Source organism: Urtica dioica, chromosome 5 (assembly GCF_054948205.1).
Source record: "Urtica dioica subsp. dioica isolate 48M chromosome 5, U.dioica_male_clone48M_v1_H2, whole genome shotgun sequence".
Lineage (NCBI taxonomy): Eukaryota > Viridiplantae > Streptophyta > Magnoliopsida > Rosales > Urticaceae > Urtica > Urtica dioica.
Window position 1 is genome coordinate 5,158,992 of NC_142760.1, and position 18,419 is coordinate 5,177,410.

General features: G+C 36.2%; 1 protein-coding gene and 1 pseudogene across 1 annotated transcript; both read right to left on the reverse strand.

Annotated features, from left to right (window-relative positions):
• Nucleotides 1–139: 139 nt before the first annotated feature.
• On the reverse strand, nucleotides 140–7,797 carry BIO1 (adenosylmethionine-8-amino-7-oxononanoate transaminase). The gene is made up of 14 exons (XM_089615869.1): nucleotides 7,071–7,797; nucleotides 6,620–6,790; nucleotides 5,681–5,942; nucleotides 5,477–5,560; nucleotides 4,860–4,980; nucleotides 4,353–4,495; nucleotides 3,657–3,751; nucleotides 3,052–3,167; nucleotides 2,776–2,916; nucleotides 2,032–2,165; nucleotides 1,792–1,923; nucleotides 1,241–1,375; nucleotides 848–960; nucleotides 140–640 (listed from the first exon to the last, which is right to left on the reverse strand). The coding sequence occupies exons 1-14, from the start codon at nucleotides 7,718–7,720 to the stop codon at nucleotides 460–462; spliced, it is 2,478 nt and encodes an 825-aa protein (XP_089471995.1). The 5' UTR covers nucleotides 7,721–7,797; the 3' UTR covers nucleotides 140–459.
• A 4,175-nt stretch (nucleotides 7,798–11,972) lies between these two features.
• On the reverse strand, nucleotides 11,973–12,275 carry LOC149394958 (copper transporter 1 pseudogene; annotated as a pseudogene).
• Nucleotides 12,276–18,419: the final 6,144 nt, after the last annotated feature.

An 18,419-nucleotide genomic window follows, 5' to 3' on the forward strand; every position in this document is an offset into this window, starting at 1 on the left:
AGATATCAGGCGACGTGCATGGTCCGCACATTAGATATATCACATTGCCCAGAGGCCTCATAAAAATGTCGTCTTCGCGGAGCTTCTTAAGAATGGAGTTTTAACAGTTTTGGGGGGGGGGGGGAATTTCAGCACCACCAAAATTCAGGGGGCAAAAGTAACATTTATTCTAACAAAAATTATCCAAAACAATGACTACTTTGCAATTCTAAATTTCAAAATGGCCAATTTGCTACATTGCCCAATATAATTCCAAAAAAATGTCACAGTAAAAATATTCAAAATAAATTTCCGTAAAGACGACACTGGGGTAGGAAATTCAACAAACAAGCAAAATCTTCTAAAATTAGGAAGTAAACTTCCTGAAATGTTATGCTCAAAGCTCGTGTTTTCCATCTATTCTAGCCTCGTTTTAATTATATATAAGATAAAAACAAAAACCCTTGAAGTTGATGGTTACTAAGAACTTGGTTTACTAAACTCGTCAAGTCTTGAGTAAAGCTTGACGAGCACTTGGCGGCAGATATCAGGCGACGTGCATGGTCCGCACATTAGATATATCACATTGCCCAGAGGCCTCATAAAAATGTCGTCTTCGCGGAGCTTCTTAAGAATGGATTTCGCGACCGTCGATGCATATCTGCACAAAGCTCGCAAAAGCCTTCTAATTAAGAAAAATGGGACCCAATGAAACTTGAGTCCATTGCAAATAGAACATTGGTTTAACGCATGGTTCCAAGTGCAACTCAAACCCGCTATTAGCAGAGTGGAATTATTCCTATTCTTCCTCAAAACTTAGTGCTGTTAAAGTTCTAGAATGTAAGAAAATAAAGCAATGAGATCGTACCCGGCACTGGATCCTTCTGCTTTAAGTTCCAAGGCACAGAGGGTCCCTATGGAGACCACTCTTTGAACAGCCGGATGTGACGAGATCTGATGAACTAGTTCTTCGTCCCAAAGCTACAAATTAAGTTATATGAATTACATAAATATCACATGACGAGGTGTTATTATTATTAACTTGTAGGAAATGAAAAATAAAAATAATAATTTAGTTCAACGACATATTTTTTTAGATGATTGAATTTAGAAAATAGCTATAACCTCTTGGAAGAATTATTATTTCTCATACTGGCTCTGGCATTTAAAGAAATCTCCATCACACAAATGTTGAAAGTATCGTGAATTTTACTCATAAACAAGTCAATGACAAAACAGAGTCGATCATAATCTTGCATACCTCTCTGAGTGACATTCCTTGAGACGTAATATTTGGATTTGTCTGAGGATCCTTGAACCATTTTATGGCTTTAACAGCAGCGGTGCATCCCATAGCATGCGCAGAGTACGAGTGCCCATGCAGAAGTGCCTTCAGCTGTATATGACGCAACCAAAAAATAGATATTTTGATTAGCTAATTTTAAGGGACATTCGTTTTGTAACCTTCTGAATATAGAATTGATAACCTCAAATTAAAGCACGCATGTTTGGGGATAAGGGATTATAGTAAACTGCTAATTACCGCGGGTTTTTCTCATACTGTAAGGGTCCAACAAAGTGAACGTTATAGCACAACTTCACAACTCTATTAGTATTTTTATTTTCATAAAGTCACTATGCATCCATATGTGAGTACGATCCAAGGTGATTGAGATTGAAGAAAAATATCAAATCTAAGAAACTATGTGGAAATCCGTTTTGTATACAGCATTTTTTTTTCACAGAAACTTAGAAACAAAAAAAAAATATAAAAAAATGCAGAACATAAATAGTAAGCACTTAATTTTTTACCTTGGAGTCTCCAATGAAAGAATCGAATACAGCATTTGTAGCCAGAGTAGCAGATAATGGTATAATCCCACCAGTCATCAGCTTTGCATAACAAGCTATGTCTGGTAAACAGGATAGGAGTTCCGCCGCGGTCTGTCAACAGAGGGTGAAAAATAAATTATCAATAATAAAAATATGAAGAGAAAAAAAAATTAAGTGCGATAATCCCGTCATAATGAAAATCAGTCAAGAGAAACCGACCTCTTTACCCAGTCGCCAGAAACCAGTAAAAACCTCATCAAAGATAACCGGAATGCCTTTACTTCTGCAGACATTGACAAGAACCCGCTGGAAAAGAGGATCAATGAAATGCATGCCTCCGGCGCCTTGTATCACTAGAGCAAAATTTCAGGCAAAATATTAGATTTATGAGAGAAGAGGGAAAGTGTAGCATTTCACAAATATAGCAATATGTCGGCCGAATTCGGGTAACACATGCTAACCATCTCTAAGTTCAATTCGTAATTCCTGACTATTTCTTATTTATTTACTCTTCTTATCGACTTGGAAAAAAATGATTCATATATAGTTCATCCTATTGAAGAACAGGCTTTCTTTTGCTGCCTTCAAAAATCCAATGCGCATTTCGACTAGGGACTCTTTTAATGCTATTTTTTAAGCTTTAGATGCCTGAGCCTGAATTCCATTTTTTAGCAGTTTAAATATATAGGTGTGGGAATATAGGAAAGTTATGAATTGGTCGCTAGACCGAGAAACCAGCGGAGCATATAATTAACTGGACTGAAGCTATTTATAATTCACATATAAATTATATTGAATCCTTTGTGGAATAAACTCTACATATATTGACCACTCACGACTTCATTAATTTCTTTTTCCAGAAGAAGCAAATAATATATATATATATATAGGGGAAACTTGACTGGTGCGGAAATCAGAAAGAAATGCACAATTCAATTAAATTGCAACTACAAAATGTCTTGCCTGGTTCCATAATCAAAGCTCCAATAAGCCCTTTTGATTCGGGATATTGTTCTAACACGTTTGATATATGAGATGAATAAAACTCTGCAATCTTTGACTTGTCCCTGCTGGTGGCGAAAATTTCACAACGCGAATTGAAGGCTATATAAGAGTCAAATTTTTGTGTGAGAATGGTATGCAAGAATAGTTTAAAAAAAAAAAAAAAAAAAAAAAAAAAAAAAAAAAAAAAAAAGTAAGCACACTAATAACATGTATCCTTAAGAGAGAGATACTCACTTGTACTGCAAGACATGAAGTTAGTGGATTTCATTCCTTCGGGGAAGGAGACGTGCCACAAATTGTTGCTCAGAAATACCGTGGGAGGGTCCAAAAACAGGCCTCTTCCAGTGTACCTGAATGGTAAAGCAATATAGATTTTGTGATCTTCCTTTTTTTTAGAACATTTGTTTCTTCTCCAAAAAAAAAAAAACTATAGATAGATTTGAAATCCGTGAAATTCAGAGATAAAGGTCTCAGTTTGTTGCAGACTATATAGAATCATGAAAAGGTGTAGGTTCAAGTCTTAAGGGCACATATACATCATGAAATAATAAAACTAGAAGGATTTATCCACATAATAAAAACTGAATAACATGTATCACCATGTCAAGGATTTTTGGTTCTTTTATCTTTATTTAAATTTATTTTAAAGGTGACGTATATTATTTATCGAATGAAGAATGATAGATGCAGTAACATCGAATGCAATTCTACAGGAGTATTGCATTGAATTCTGAATGTATAATCAATCTTAGTGATATAGTATTGCCAAGGATAACTCCGAAATTTGGGGCAATATAAACAGATATAGGATTTCTAGTATTTGCGGGACTCATTTATACCATGGTTGCTGGAGAAATCCTGTATAAGATGATGGTGCTTGTGCTTCCATAGCACCCAAAGTATCGCCATGATAAGATCCTGCTAGTGCTAGGACCTGAAATATATAATAAAACGATAAAACAAAATAATACGCACTCTCATAGGGTTTCTCTGACTGCAACTGAAGGGTATACTCGTGAAAAGTAAGCAAATTGCAACAATCCTCTTTTGCATGTATAGGTGAAAAATGATTAAACCACCAAGGAAACAAATTTTAAATTTACATACCCAGTTGTTAAACACCTAAAAATTATGTTAATGTACATACAGGTATTTTTTTTTTTTTTTTTTAAGAAACTGCATGTTTATTATAGAACAGAGCCGGCCAAAGCCAAAAAGCTGCATTATAAGTATTGGAGCAATGCCTCCCCCTCTTTTGTTATTATTAAAAGTTCTTGTTCAGTCTAAAAAAAAAAATTGCATGCATTTTTTATACCCGATCTGCAAATTGACTTGCTTATCTTAGAATTCGACTAAACAAAATGATGTAAAAATCGCAAATTGCAGGGAACGGATTTAAAGTATTATGATTTCTCTACTTTCTAACAACCAGGCAACTTATTGTATACAAAGTATGTCATAGCCGAGGAAGTTTTCCTGTCTTGCCATAAGTTAACCAATCAAATATCAACTGAGTAGTGGTTGAAATATATTACCATGAGCTGAGGACATCTTTCAGTGTCATCAAGCGAATTAGAAAGGCTATCATTATCAGATACAAATTTACGAAACGCCATTTTAAGTGCAATTTCAATTGCTGTAGATCCATTGTCCGAAAAAAATGTTCGAGAAGCCCAACCTGTAGTTTAAAAAAAAGGTAAGAAAGAGGCATTTTCTCAAACTATGCACGAAAAATAACTGTATTCCAATGCACAATATACAAATTTAAGGAAAAGAAGTAAGCAAGGGAGAAGAATATTTGGATAAAAAAAAAAAAATCAGAAACTAATATCAACTCCACTGATCGATTATACTATTGTTTGACTGCAAAAAGGTATAAAGTAAAAAATCATTTTTGGACAGATTGCATGGTACACTGACAATTTGTTTCTTCTTTAGAGATAAATGCTAAATCGTAAAGTTCCTCGTCTACACTGTAAACTGCAGAAGCATGGATGAAGAAGCACTAATTGTTTAAAATAAAAAGAAAAACTTGAACTAACCTTTTCCAACACCTTCAAGCAAAAGTTCAGCACAATCTAGAGCTGGCTCATAAATATTTTCCGGAAACATCACATGCCCAAATCTTCCAGCAGCATAACCCATATCCCTAGCAAGCTCAGTCTGAAACCACCTAATAAAAACCATATTAAAGAACTTCAGATTTACATCTTGACTTCTATCGACGCAGAGTATGTAGACCAGAGAAAAAACATAAACAACTTAAAAATTGAAGCCAGCAAAGTGGAAAAAAAGAAATGGAAAAACGATAGATTACATCACATCTCAAATTCTCAATTCCTCATAAAGGTGACTTATGCTCTTACTCGATATTTTATTATATTCATCCACTCAATTTAATGACTTTTTTAACACAACGAATAGTCAGACTAAACAAAATCAGAAAAATCTGATGAACTTAATAGTGTTATTAGTATCAAATAAACTAAGAATCACCCAAATCATGAACGATAAGACTCCATAAGATGCAACAAATAAAAAAGCACGAAAAAGATGGTAGTTGTGGTGGTATGTTATTCAGCTCAAACCATCGATCAACTACATACAACTTAAAGTTAATTTGAAAAATGGATAAAGCAGAAACTCGAGAGACGTTGACCTGTAATGCAGCATCAGGTCCTTGAGTCCACCAACTAGCACAACCATCGAATTGCTGAGTTATGACATGATCATCATTTTGTTCCTACAGTTCAGACGAAGTAAAGTATACTCATATGAGTAACGGTAATTCACCAAGTATCATTCAGATTACCTATGTGTAAAACCGTACTCATATGCAAAAGCAACAACCAGCGATTCATACCTTGAAAACTGAAAAGTTTTCACCACAACGTGAATCAATGACGGTGACATCTTCTTCGGAAACCAGATCATGCTGCGTAAACGGCCACCATATCACATCCATGGCCTTCTTTGGCATGTCACTGAGTCTCTTAACTCGTTCCGCGTGAAATGAAATCATTGTCTCCAAAAGGGAATCAAATACACCACGAGCATCATCGTACCATCCCATAAGATCGTCAGAAAGATCTTGCGGAATAGAAGGAAGCACAAGAACTGGTACCCTAAAAATAAAGAAATCCCATTAATTCAAAACCAAGTAGAAAACTATGAAACTCTCTGCGGCTAATTTTTGTCTTGCGTCATCATAGCGTAATATCACTGATATGGCATTGCTTGTCAATAATGAATACAGCACTCGTTATGGTTTAGAATTCAAGCAATTCCAATTGTCGTTTGAGAAAGTTGGAGGCTTTGCTCAGATGGACGAGTTTGTCTGAGATAGGAAGTTTAGCATGTTGGATATAAGGCCTGCCTCTATAGACGGTTTTTTTTTTCTCGGATATTTTAGTTTCTATTATATAAATACAAAAAATTAGCCAAATAAGCCACCGAAAGTCTAAGAATTGCTAGATAGCCAACCTTTTGTAATTTTTTTGTAAATAGCCACCTCAACTTATTTACGGCACTCAAAAAGACAAAAATACCCAAAAACGTTCCGCCTATTTTGGGTTTTTTTGTCTTTTTTAGTACCATAAATAAGTTGAGGTGGCTATTTACAGAAAATTAACAAAAAGATGGCTATTATACAAAACGCTTCAAGTCAAATGGCTATATAGCTAAAAGACCTAAAAAAAAATGGAGCAAAAGCCTATACGCACTGATCAAAGCATCAAACTCCAGATACATTTTGATGAAGTTCATAGAACTAATGAACAATATATCAAATGATAGAAATCACCTCTGTCGAAGATATGATCGTAATGGAACTTCGTTCACAAGTCCATGGTCCTCAATAACAACAGCAACAACATCGTAACCTCGAAGCTTTAATGTCTCATAAGCCGAAATGGTTGCGGAAATACCACCAAGTCGTCCATCGCCAACAAGAACCGTAGGTAGACGAAATGGTCTACAAGATTAACTTCATTAAATTAATTTTTTTTTTAAAATACAAATAAGTGTTTGGCTGAAAACTATTCGTAACAAAGAAAAATGAACAACTCAGGGCTGTAAGTGAATCACTAATATTCATGAAGCTTAAGCAATTCTACTAGGACAATTTTGTCATGATTAACGTCTGTAACAGTGATAGTTTGTAAAAGATATACTAAAATTTCCTTTTCACTTTCTTCAAAATCATTATAGTAAAATAAAAACTTTGTAAACGGCTATTAAGTAAAAAGCTCGACCTGTACAAGTCGCATTGAAGAGTACCAGAAGGTCCTGGACTAGCGACTCCGCCGGCGGTCTCGACGACGCAGAAAGCTTCGAAATCCTCGCCTTCGCCGTGACAGCCAAGCCCTAACTCTAAACGCCGCCGGAGAAGTTCGACGACGGACGAGTCCGGAACCGCACCGGTCTCCCTCTCGGCAGCCAGGTGCGGCGAAACAGCCTCCCTCCACGCGAACATCGTCTCGCAGACGAGCTCGTCTCCGCCGCCATCGCCGTCGCCGGTCACCAACCCTAGAGCTCGGGTTTCTCGGCTGGATGGGGAAAGGACGGCGTCGGAGGCGAGGATAGGGCGGAGGAGGCTCCGGCGAGCGGCGAGGGAGGAGAGCTTGTGGAGGAGGAATCGGGAGTCGGAGTCGGAGGGGAATCCGGTCTGGAGAGGCTTGAGGTAGAGGAATCTCCGGCGGAGGAGCTGATCGGCGGGGATTTTGAGGAGGAATGAGGCGGCGAGGCCGGTGGAGACGAGGGTTTTGCCGAGGGAGGTGTTGGAGGAGCAGAGGAGGTAGGTCGGGGGGGACAGGGAGATGGAGAGAGAGCGTGTGCACGCGCCAGAGGAGTAGGCGGAGAGGGACGCGCCGAGGTGGTTGCGGCGGCGGAGAAGGGCGAGCATTTTGTGGCGACGTTCGGAAATGAGAGAGGAGTCAGTTGAAACTGGAAACGCATGGAAATGAAAACGAAGAAAGAATACTACCACCAACTGTACCAACAAGTAGTCAATTTTTTGACTTGTTGACTTTGGCCTCAAGACTACTGACACGTGGATATCATTGGCTGGTACGAGAGTTATTGGTAGAGAAAGTAGGACATTGGTATATTGGTGTATTTAGGAAAGGCTCATAGCATTATGGGTAACTTCCATGACGAGGAAGAACATGAACCACACGAAACTTTGAGTACATATACGTTTTTTTTTAAGTTATATGTTAAATAGTAAATTTAAAGTTATAAATTTATAAAATAGTCAAGATTTATCTTAATTTAGTGAAATAATTAAAATGTGTAGCAATCTAATTTCAAAAAAAAAATTGACCATAAGATTAATTTTTTTAAGTGATAAATTGCTTATAATAATCGTCAAAAAATTTAATTTTAACTATCAAAAAAATTTGAAAAACATAGATTTGGCTTTTGGTGAAAAGTTGAAACTTTGGTTATTTTGTTAATCAATAAAATTCAAATGGTCATTTTGTATAATTTTTCCTTTTTCAAATAAACTTTTTGTAGTTAGTGTGAAGATCTAGGCAATCGCAGTTCATCGACGATGATAAAGAAAAAATGTCGGTGTGTATAGAAAAAAAATTTAACAGAAGATTCCAAACGAAATGGTGGATGACGACGATAAAATCATCTCCAATACAAAATAAAGCAAACATAGTATGAAAGCTAACACAAACTAAAGAGTACAGATAACCAACAATTAGAAAAGTGAAAAAAAAAATCACAAAAAATATGGATTGTCTACGAACTACACCCAAAGACCCACTCGAAGAAACTGTAGAAGAACGATGTCGAAGAGATAAGGCAGGCGAAACTTGCCAACGATGAAGGTGAAAAGACCGAGCAGGCACGACGACGGAGAAAACTTGCAGAGAGGGAGCGACAACAACAATCGACTTCGACGGCTTCCACGAGGAACTCAAAGATACCAAAACCGACAAATCGAAGAACCGGCGCATTGCTACGTATTAATTGAAAAAAGAAGGTAATTGTATTAAAAAATATAGGTATATAAATGAAAGAAATATATATATATATGTATATGTATATGTATATGTATATGTATATATTCGTAGTCTTTTTAGTTTATATATAGGTTTTAGTTTATGATTATTAATGATTTGCTTAGTATTTTTATTAGTTCTAGTTCTAATTATTTTAAACTTAACAAATTAATATCATGGAGAATATATAGAGGAAAATATGAAATACACACACACATATATATATATATATATATATATATATATATATATATATATATATATACTGATAAACCTCCCCTAATTATAATAGTTAATATATGTACATATATAAGGCTAATATTTGAAATCCAAACCTTTGAAATCTCTCTTTTCTGTTAATAGAATCACCTCTTTGCACTTTGTGATTATGTGGAATTATGTCACATTTATGATTTTTTTTTTCTTCTCAATTATAGTTGCACTGCCTAGCTGAATTAGTTGGACGAAAAGCTTACCCGTATATGGTATAATTCGGGACTAAGCCAGCGATTCAAGTTAAAGAGAGTTAATATGCGGAAAAAAAAATTGAGGGGAGCTGATTTGTATATTTGTAGGCTAAAAAATGTTAAAAAAAATAAAATAAAATAAAATAAAACATTCAAAAATGGGCAAAAAATGCACTCAAAAATAAAATTGAGGGGGGCTATAGCCCCCTCTTGCTCTTTACTGGCTTCATGCCTGGATCGTGTAGTTGCTAATACATGCTATGATGAATTGTTCCAAAGGCTTATTGGCTTCGTGCCTGGACCGTATAATTGCTAATTTAAGCTATGATGAGTTGTTCCAAAGCATGTCCATTAGGTATATAGTCATATTTATAGTTTTACATTACTATATAGCCAACGTTTTGTATATCCTAGGTAAATAGCCACGTCCATGTATCTACACCTGTAAATTGACGTAAATACATCACTCTTTTATTACAATGAAAGGGCAAACCAGAAATGTCACGTCATTTTTATGGTTATTTACATAAGATTTACGAAACGTTGACTATATAACAATCTCAAACGTCTTAATTGACTAGTTACTTTTTTTTTTTTTTGTAAACATATGTATTGTTTGTAAATAATTGTAATTGGTATATATGCTTATCAAAGTCAACAAAAGTGGGTAAATAGTTAATTACTTTTGTTGACTAATGCACCCAAATTTTATTATAAATACAAGTGAAGGCATGCCGAAAAATCATCCCGATTTTCCCAATTTTAGTATCTACGCATCTCTCTCTCTCTCTCTCTCTCTCTCTCTCTCTCTCTCTCTCTCTCTCTCTCTCTCTCTCTCGCCTTAAATTATTAGTGTTGTTCTTGCTTTTAGTTTTTTTTTATAACATGTTATCAGCACAATCACTCTTACTAATAAGATCAACTCGGAGGTATAATACTCTAAACACTAAAACTATTACACCATATTACTATACACATGAGGCTCTGCCACCTTATGGTAATGATGTGATTTACAATATTTTTAACTTCATTAGTGTTATCATAATACTATATACATGAGGGCCCTGCCACTTTATAGTAAAGTGATGTGAACTACATCTTATTTGTAACTAATGTCAATTTTCTATACACAAGAGACTCTGTTACCTTATAGACAATGCCATTAATTGCAAATTTATTTTAACTTCTTTATTTAGTATTTTACTTTGATTAACTATGTCATTTTTATCATTTTCCCATCAAATGTTAGTTAAAATGTCATCTTCATCCACTTTCAAGTTGAATTTGAAGTTTGGATATTTTGATTGCATATTTTGCAAATACTTAAAAATAACAATTGCCTCTCTGAAACTCCATATGTATTGCTCGCTCTTAATCCGCAAATAGATTTTGTAGTCATCAAGATCAAGACTAATTCCAACATTCTCATGGCCACTTACTTTTCTTGCTATGAACTCCATACCTTAAAAATGAAATAGAAATGTGATTATTAGATCTACAATAATTTGTTAAACCATATGATAGCTTAATTTCAATAATTTTATTTAAGTTACTTAGATGTTGTTTAGCCTTTTAAAATGGTAAGACTAGATTCATTATCCGGTTAATGAAAACTATTTCTACACCGGATACCCAGTTTTGAAATCGGTTATGCAATTTGTTAAAATCGGTTTCAAGATTATATACGGATAATTCATATATTTTTTTTTACTAAAGAACCAAACAACTTAATTTTTAAATTCGATTTCAAAGCTGGATATCAGTTTTAAAGACGGTAACCAATCATTTTTTTAACAATATATTAATCAGAATATTTAAATTAATAAAAAAAATCTGGTTCATCTATCAAATGTGGTCGAAACAAATCTATCTAGTTTAATGATTAATCTCTAATTTACCTTCTTAAAAGTCGCTACTTCATTTGAGAAATAGTTTATGAATTAACAAGGACAAGAACGTAAAACGCCATCAAAACAATACAAATGCAAATGATGACCGACTATTTACGCAAACCGGATAAATTACCACTTATACTCTGAAAAGTTAATAGCGGCAAATATATTTAATGTTTTTCAAATATCATATCTATATACCTAATTTTTTCCGTCAGAAAAAATACTTAATATTACGTTTTATTTGCACCGTAGGTACCTAAGTCCATAAGTTGGATGAAAAAACATGTGAAAACCTCAGATTTAATGAAAAATTTAAGTGAAATTTGTTGTCACTAGCCCATTTTACACTTCTTATTAGGGGAATAGCCCAAGTTTCATATAATTAAGGAAATATCCCATTTTTTTCTTAGCAGACAATTATACCATTCGCGAATCAGTTAATTAATTAACAAACTGAATCGAGTTAGGTTAATTAATTAACTGAATTTTTGGATTGGAAATTCACAAAAAATTTACAAAAATCAGAACTTAAGTCAATTTCTATTCAAAGCATTCAATTAATTAACCTAATTCTTAATTCAGTCAGTTAGTAAATTAACTTTACTAAAAAAAAACAGAACTTAAACTAATTTTTAATTCAACCAATCAGTTAATTAATTAACATAACTCAATTCAGTCCGCTAATAAATTAACTGATTCGCGAATTAGCACTGAATCAACAAAATAGCTCAACAATTCAACAAACTGATCGATCGAGGGTAGATAGAGCCGTATCAGACTCAACAACCCATGGACGGGAGATCAGATGCGACTTTCTCGGTATCGCCGCTCCGGAAAAGACGGCTACCGAAAACCACAAACCCAAATGCGTGACCGGCGACGGCGACGAGGAAGACGCCGTCGTTAAAAGACATGACGGCGAGCATAACGAGGTAGGCGAGGCCGACGCGCAGTGCGTGGAGGAGCGTCTGGGCGATGGCGGCGCCGGCGGCGGAGGAGCGCGTGTTGAGGAGGCGCGAGTGGGAGAGCCACTCGATGACGATGGCGAGCACGAAGACGAAGACGAGAGCGAGGAAGTACATGGGGTAATTTAGGTAGTTTAGGTTAGTTGGACTATTCTCTTAATTTAGGAGAACTTGAACTACTCCTAATATTAGTGGGCTGATTGGGCTAGTATAGCCGAAAATTTAATTAAAATCAATTATATAATTTCATAATACAAAACAATTTTAATAGAGATTTGTAACTAAGTAGGCTACTTTAAACATGTGATTTTGGATCTAGCCTATGTTTAACAATTTTTAGGGATATAGTCAAATGGCTTATGTGGCAACAATTAAGGTCTGATTTGCCCTTTTTTTAAGAGAATGTCTGATTTGCCCTTATTTATTAACAAATTCGTCACTTTATCTCTCCTATTTTTTTCAAATAATTTTTTTTGCATCGAAACTTCTAAAATTCGTATATTTCTCATACGAACTCGAAATTGAGTGATTTCAGATCCTACAAATTCGTGGCGTTGAGATCTTCAAAAATAGATCCATTGTGTTTGTTGAAAAATTATGTTTAATGCATCATATTTACGTTTCCATTTATTTTTTTGATAATTTAAAAAAAAATTCAGTTATTTCCATATTTAATACGTGATTTGTCCACATCTATGTTATTATACATGATTTTTCATCAAACACAATTAGATCTATTTTTGAAGATCTCGGCGTCACGAATCCGTAAGATTTGGAATCACTCAATTTCGAATTCTTATGAGATAGATATGGTTTTTGAAGTTTTTATGTAAAAAAAAATGTAGGAAAAAAGTATGAGAGAGCAAATGGCGAATTTGTTAATAAATAAAGGCAAATCAGACCTTAATTATTGCCACATAAACTTGTTGGCTATTTCCCTAAAAATTGTAAAACTTAGGCTAAAAACAAATTTTATAGTTTCATTTTGGCTATTTTGCTACACCGCCCATTTTAATATCTCTTAATTAATATACAAAAGTTATTATATTTTCTTAGAGAAAATAACTGCATAAGTGCCCAGTGTTTTAGTTTTGTAACACTTATGTTCCCAAAGTTTAAATTTCGCGGGATAAGTACCCAATGTTACGAATTTGGTATGCCGTTAGTACTCTCGACGTTAACTTTGGACGAATTTTGAACGTGTCGCAATCCTGTTAGACTCTATTATTTAATTGTTTAAAAACCGAAAATTAATTGTTTGTTTTGTTTAAAAACCGAACATTTCACCTTCCTTCTTCTCTTTCTCCATGTCGACATAAATCCCTAAATCCCCAAATAAGTAAATCACCAATTTCGCCATCCTTCTTCTTCTACCACGAATCAAGCTTATGGACGGAACAAGCTCTTCCTTTATTAGTCGATGCAGCAGCAAGAGTCGCCGCCCAATCCGGGGATCTGGAGAATCGATGAGCAGAGGATTTCAGACTCGTATCTCTTCTTGTGGCGTAGAAGTGGTGCAGAGGACTTCATGGACGGATTTGAATCCCGGGAGGAGATTCCTAGGCTGCTATAAGTCACAAGTAAGTTAGAAAATAAAGGAAATATATCGTATATTTGGACTGATTGTCTTCATGGACTAACTAGCTTAATTTCACATTTAGGCTCATGAGGAGCAATGCTCATTTTTTCAGTGGGTAGACCCTAGAATTTGCCCAAGGTCAAAGGAAATCATACCTGGTTTGCTTAGAAGTCTAAACCAGTTGGAATTCGAAATTGCTAGAAGTTGCACGGGCAAACAAGAAGAGGAAGCCATTGCCAATTGTAAAAGCTTGAAGATTAGAGCAATTTTCTTAGGTTTTGTAATTGGAATTGTATTTGGTATTCTTGTTGGTTGGTTAATGTAAAAGAAATTGTTGGTGTTGTTTCATGGTTATTTGTTTCAGATTTGTTTCAAGAATTGTTGGCAATGGAAAATGAGTTGGTATTATTGATGGTTTTTATTGTTGGTTGTTGGTATTATTGATGGTTGTCTATTGATTCCATAGCCTGCAAACACTGAGATGGAAACAGAGCTCTGTACAAATTGAAGCTTCATTCATATATTCACAGTGAGACAATAGGCTATAGAGAATTCTCACACACCTGAGACTAAGATGATACGTACAAATTGAAACATGTCCCAGTGAGACAAATTGAAGCATAGTATAGTTTATAAAGTAAGGGACAAACCTGTATATTATAACCCGAGACTTACACATATCACTCAATAATCCTATCTCCCAAAAAACATGTCCCTCAAAACATGTCCCAAAAACATCAAAACATGTATCAGTAAGTACATCATACCAGTAAGTACATGTCCCTCAAAACATGTCCCAAAAACATCAAAACATGTCCCAGTAAGTCACCTAAATCCCTAAAAATATCACAACTATCACTCCACAACAAGCTCCCTTTCTTTTTACTTCTTGCGCCTTTCAGCCCGTTTGATCGTTTCAGCTGTCGGGTTTGTTTTGAAAGGTCTTCCTTTCTTTTTTGGAGCCGAGTCCTATCAGAAAGAAAGAAGCATAAGTTCATTTACACTTAACACATAAAAACTTAACAAAGACACCAAAGTACCTGAACGACTTTTTCATTTTGACAGGTTCGTTTCGAATGTCCTATTTGTTTGCAATTGCTTCAACGATTGGTTTGTCCTTTTCGACTGAATGCCTGTTTTATTCCCGGTGGAGGTTCGTCGTTCTGTCTGTTTCGTTTCTTCTTCGGGCGACCGGGTAGGCGTTGCTCAAGAGGAGGCTGAATCGGATTGAGACCAGAGTCTGGCCACTTGTCTGGACTGGTCATAGGCCCGATGATTCCTGAATAAGCAGCCACAATCGACTCTTTTTTGTAGCATGGATCAACGTAATCAAATATATGTAACCCCGAGGACCATATACACGCCAAAGCATGTGGACACGGGATTCCAGTCAACTCAAAGAGTCGACATGTACGTGTCTTCCCTATTAAGTCCACAGCAAAGCTCTCAGACCCTTGAAATACGACCTGCCAAATAAAACCTTCAATATCAAATAAAAACTACAAAATAATTCTAAAATCAGATCAAATCAAATAATTCAATTACCTGAAATTTTCCATTCCCAGCATTTGTTGGCATACAATGCTTTGCGATGTGTTTGTGATTCTCTATAATTCGCATTATTCTATTACCAACAACGTTGACCCATTTCTTAGCATCATTCCTCTTTGTAGCAAATCTGCACATAAGCCAAAATATGATCCTCTCAAGTAACGTGATGATTGGCTTATCCCTCGCAGGCATGATCGCGGCGTTGAAACTTTCACACATGTTGTTCAACAACATATCGCATTTAACGTTCAATCTGAAACCCGACTTGCTCCACTGTGAAACTGGTTTCTTTACTAACCAGTCGAATGCCTTCTTATCCTCATCTTTAAGCTCTTGCATCCGACGTTTGAACTCTGGTCCACAACATCTGTTTCAAGGCCAAGCTACTATGCCCCTCGGTCTTGAAATTAGCATGAAGATGCCTAACACAAAATCGGTGCTCTGCCCCTGGAAATGTATCTGCCAATGCCTTCTCAAGCCCTTTTTGCCTATCAGTCATCATGGTGAAATGAGTAGTGTTCTGGACATCGAGATCTTCACGTAGAAGATTCAGAAACGATGTCCAGGTAGAAGTGTTCTCTTTCACGACGACAGCAAATGCAACAGGGTATTGAAAGTTGTTAGAGTCAATACCTACTGTCGCTAGTAGCATTCCATGGGTATAACCCTTGAGGAAGCAACCATCTAAGCCGAGCAAAGGCCTGCACCCACTTCTGAAACCCTCCTTGCAAGCCTTGAGGCATATATAAGCTCTCTCAAACACTCTCTTACCATCAATGAGAGCACTTTTGAGAATATCAGTTGAACCTACAAAATTGTACAAAGTCAGTTAGAAAATTCACAGTAATGGTCAAACAAAATGCTAAATTGAAGTGCTAATACCTGGGTTAGTTCTCATCAGTTGTCTACAGTAATCCTCAAGAACACAATATTGACTGCTAACGGTTCCCTCTAAGATCTCTCTAGCCAATTTCCGGGTCCGATAAAACACATGACAAGTTACATTCACGAACTTAGTCGACGAAGCAATCTCTTTGAAAGTGTTGTAATTCATGCTCGGATTGAGTCTGAAATCCTCAAGAAGGTGTTCAGCTAGCCATCGACTTGTGACATGTTTATTATTAAAAACTATGCCACAAGCATGAGTATCTTCTAATGTATTTATCCTAACAGTAGTACCCAACGGATCCTTGAGGCGAGCACATAGAATCGATGGACAACCCAGTACCTCGCATCTTACCCTCAACTTTGTCTTGTTATTAAAGATGTATTCAAACTGCCTATCGGCCTTTATGAACTCTTCAACAATTACATATCTTAAATCAGTCATGCTCGGGAATTCCATACCGATTTTGAACATAAAATCAGAGGGATAAGATCGAGGGTTGTATGTTGTGTTCTTCCTCTTCGCCAGTTGCTCTTCGTCACTGCCGCAGAGGCTGTCGAGGTCGCTCTCAGAACCCACACCTTCTGATTCTTCATCACCCTGCTGGTCGTTGTTGCAGACGTCGTTAATGGCCGATCACCACTGAGATTGACGCCTAGCTTCTTCGTTCTCAGCCTCCTCGTTGTCGCCGACCTCATTCTCGTACTCCTCTTCGTGGAGCTCAAAAGATGCATCAGCGGGATCCTCGTCTGGCGGACTCCTCTGCATTTCTTCGTCACTTCCATCGGTCGTTTCCATCGTGGTCACAAATCTTCGGCAATTGAGAAGTCCGGCTTGGGTTTAGGGATTTGATGTTTTGGGGCTTTATTCACAAATCTTCGTCACTTCTCTTTCACTTAATTAATATTAGCGTTTTTATTAATTAATATCAGCGTTTTTATTAATTAATATTAGCGATTTTTTCAATATCATAAATCAATCTCAGCTGTTGATTCAAAATCCGTCCAAAGTTAACGTCGAGAGTACTAACGGCATACCAAATTCGTAACATTGGGTACTTATCCCGCGAAATTTAAACTATGGGAACATAAGTGTTACAAAACTAAAACATTGGGCACTTATGCCGCTATTTTCTCATTTTCTTAAAACTAATTCAACATTGATTATATCATTTTATAATTAATTTTTTTTGTATTTTTAAAAAGTAATTAAACATTAATTATATCATTTTATAATACAAAAAAAATTGTAATTTTTCGTAAAAATAATTAAAATTTAATCATATAATTTTGTAATACAAAAACTTTTATCGCTAATTTGTCTTAAAATTAATGAAACATTAATCATAATTTTTTTTTTCTCGATAAGGAGAGGTTTTTTTTCCTTATAATTTCTTTTGGATTATAAGACAACATGATATAATTAATTTTTATTTACTTTTAATAAAAAAAAATAATAAATTTTTTATTGGGCTATTTTGCTCAATAGTCTAATTGACCCACCAAAATTAAGTTTCAATTTATTAAGTAAATAGCCCAAAATTTTAGACACCTCCTAAACTACCCCTAACTAAAAACTCGCACAAACTAGAACCACTCTTCTTCTCCTTCTCCGACGACCTCCGAGTTTCCCTCGCCGCCGCCGAATCCGATCTCCGCAGCGATCACCACTCCGCCACCGCGGACTCCGATCGCCGCAGTGACAGAGAAATGTACAGCGAGTTTCCGAAGTAATTCCCCAAAATTGGAGGATTCAATCTCTGCGTGATGTTAGCGATCAACAAACAACTGGTGGTCCGACTTGGATCTCGATTCCTCCTCGCCCGAGTCACGCTCCTCCACACCAGCGCCGATAGGGACTGGAACGACGAGATCCCTAACGTCGCCGGCGAGATCCGTCATAGACGCCGTCGAGATCCGCCATAGACGCCGTCAATTCCATCGAGCTCTGCGGCGGCGATGCTCGACCTCACTGGAACGAACCAGCTTGACCACGGCGCCGAGGAACAAGACGAAAAAGGGAAGGCGATCTGCTGCTTGGCGGCGCAGGGAAGGTACGGCGAGGATCGGCCGGACTGGTGATGAGAGAGAGTGGTGAGAGATCGGAGGTGGAGAAGAAGAAGAAACAGTTTCGCGATAAGTTAATTGAATTAACTCGCGGAATTGAGTTAGGTTAATTAAATTAACTTATTGGTTGAAAAAATTAGATTAGTTTCTGATTTTTTTGTGGTAAATTTAATTTACTA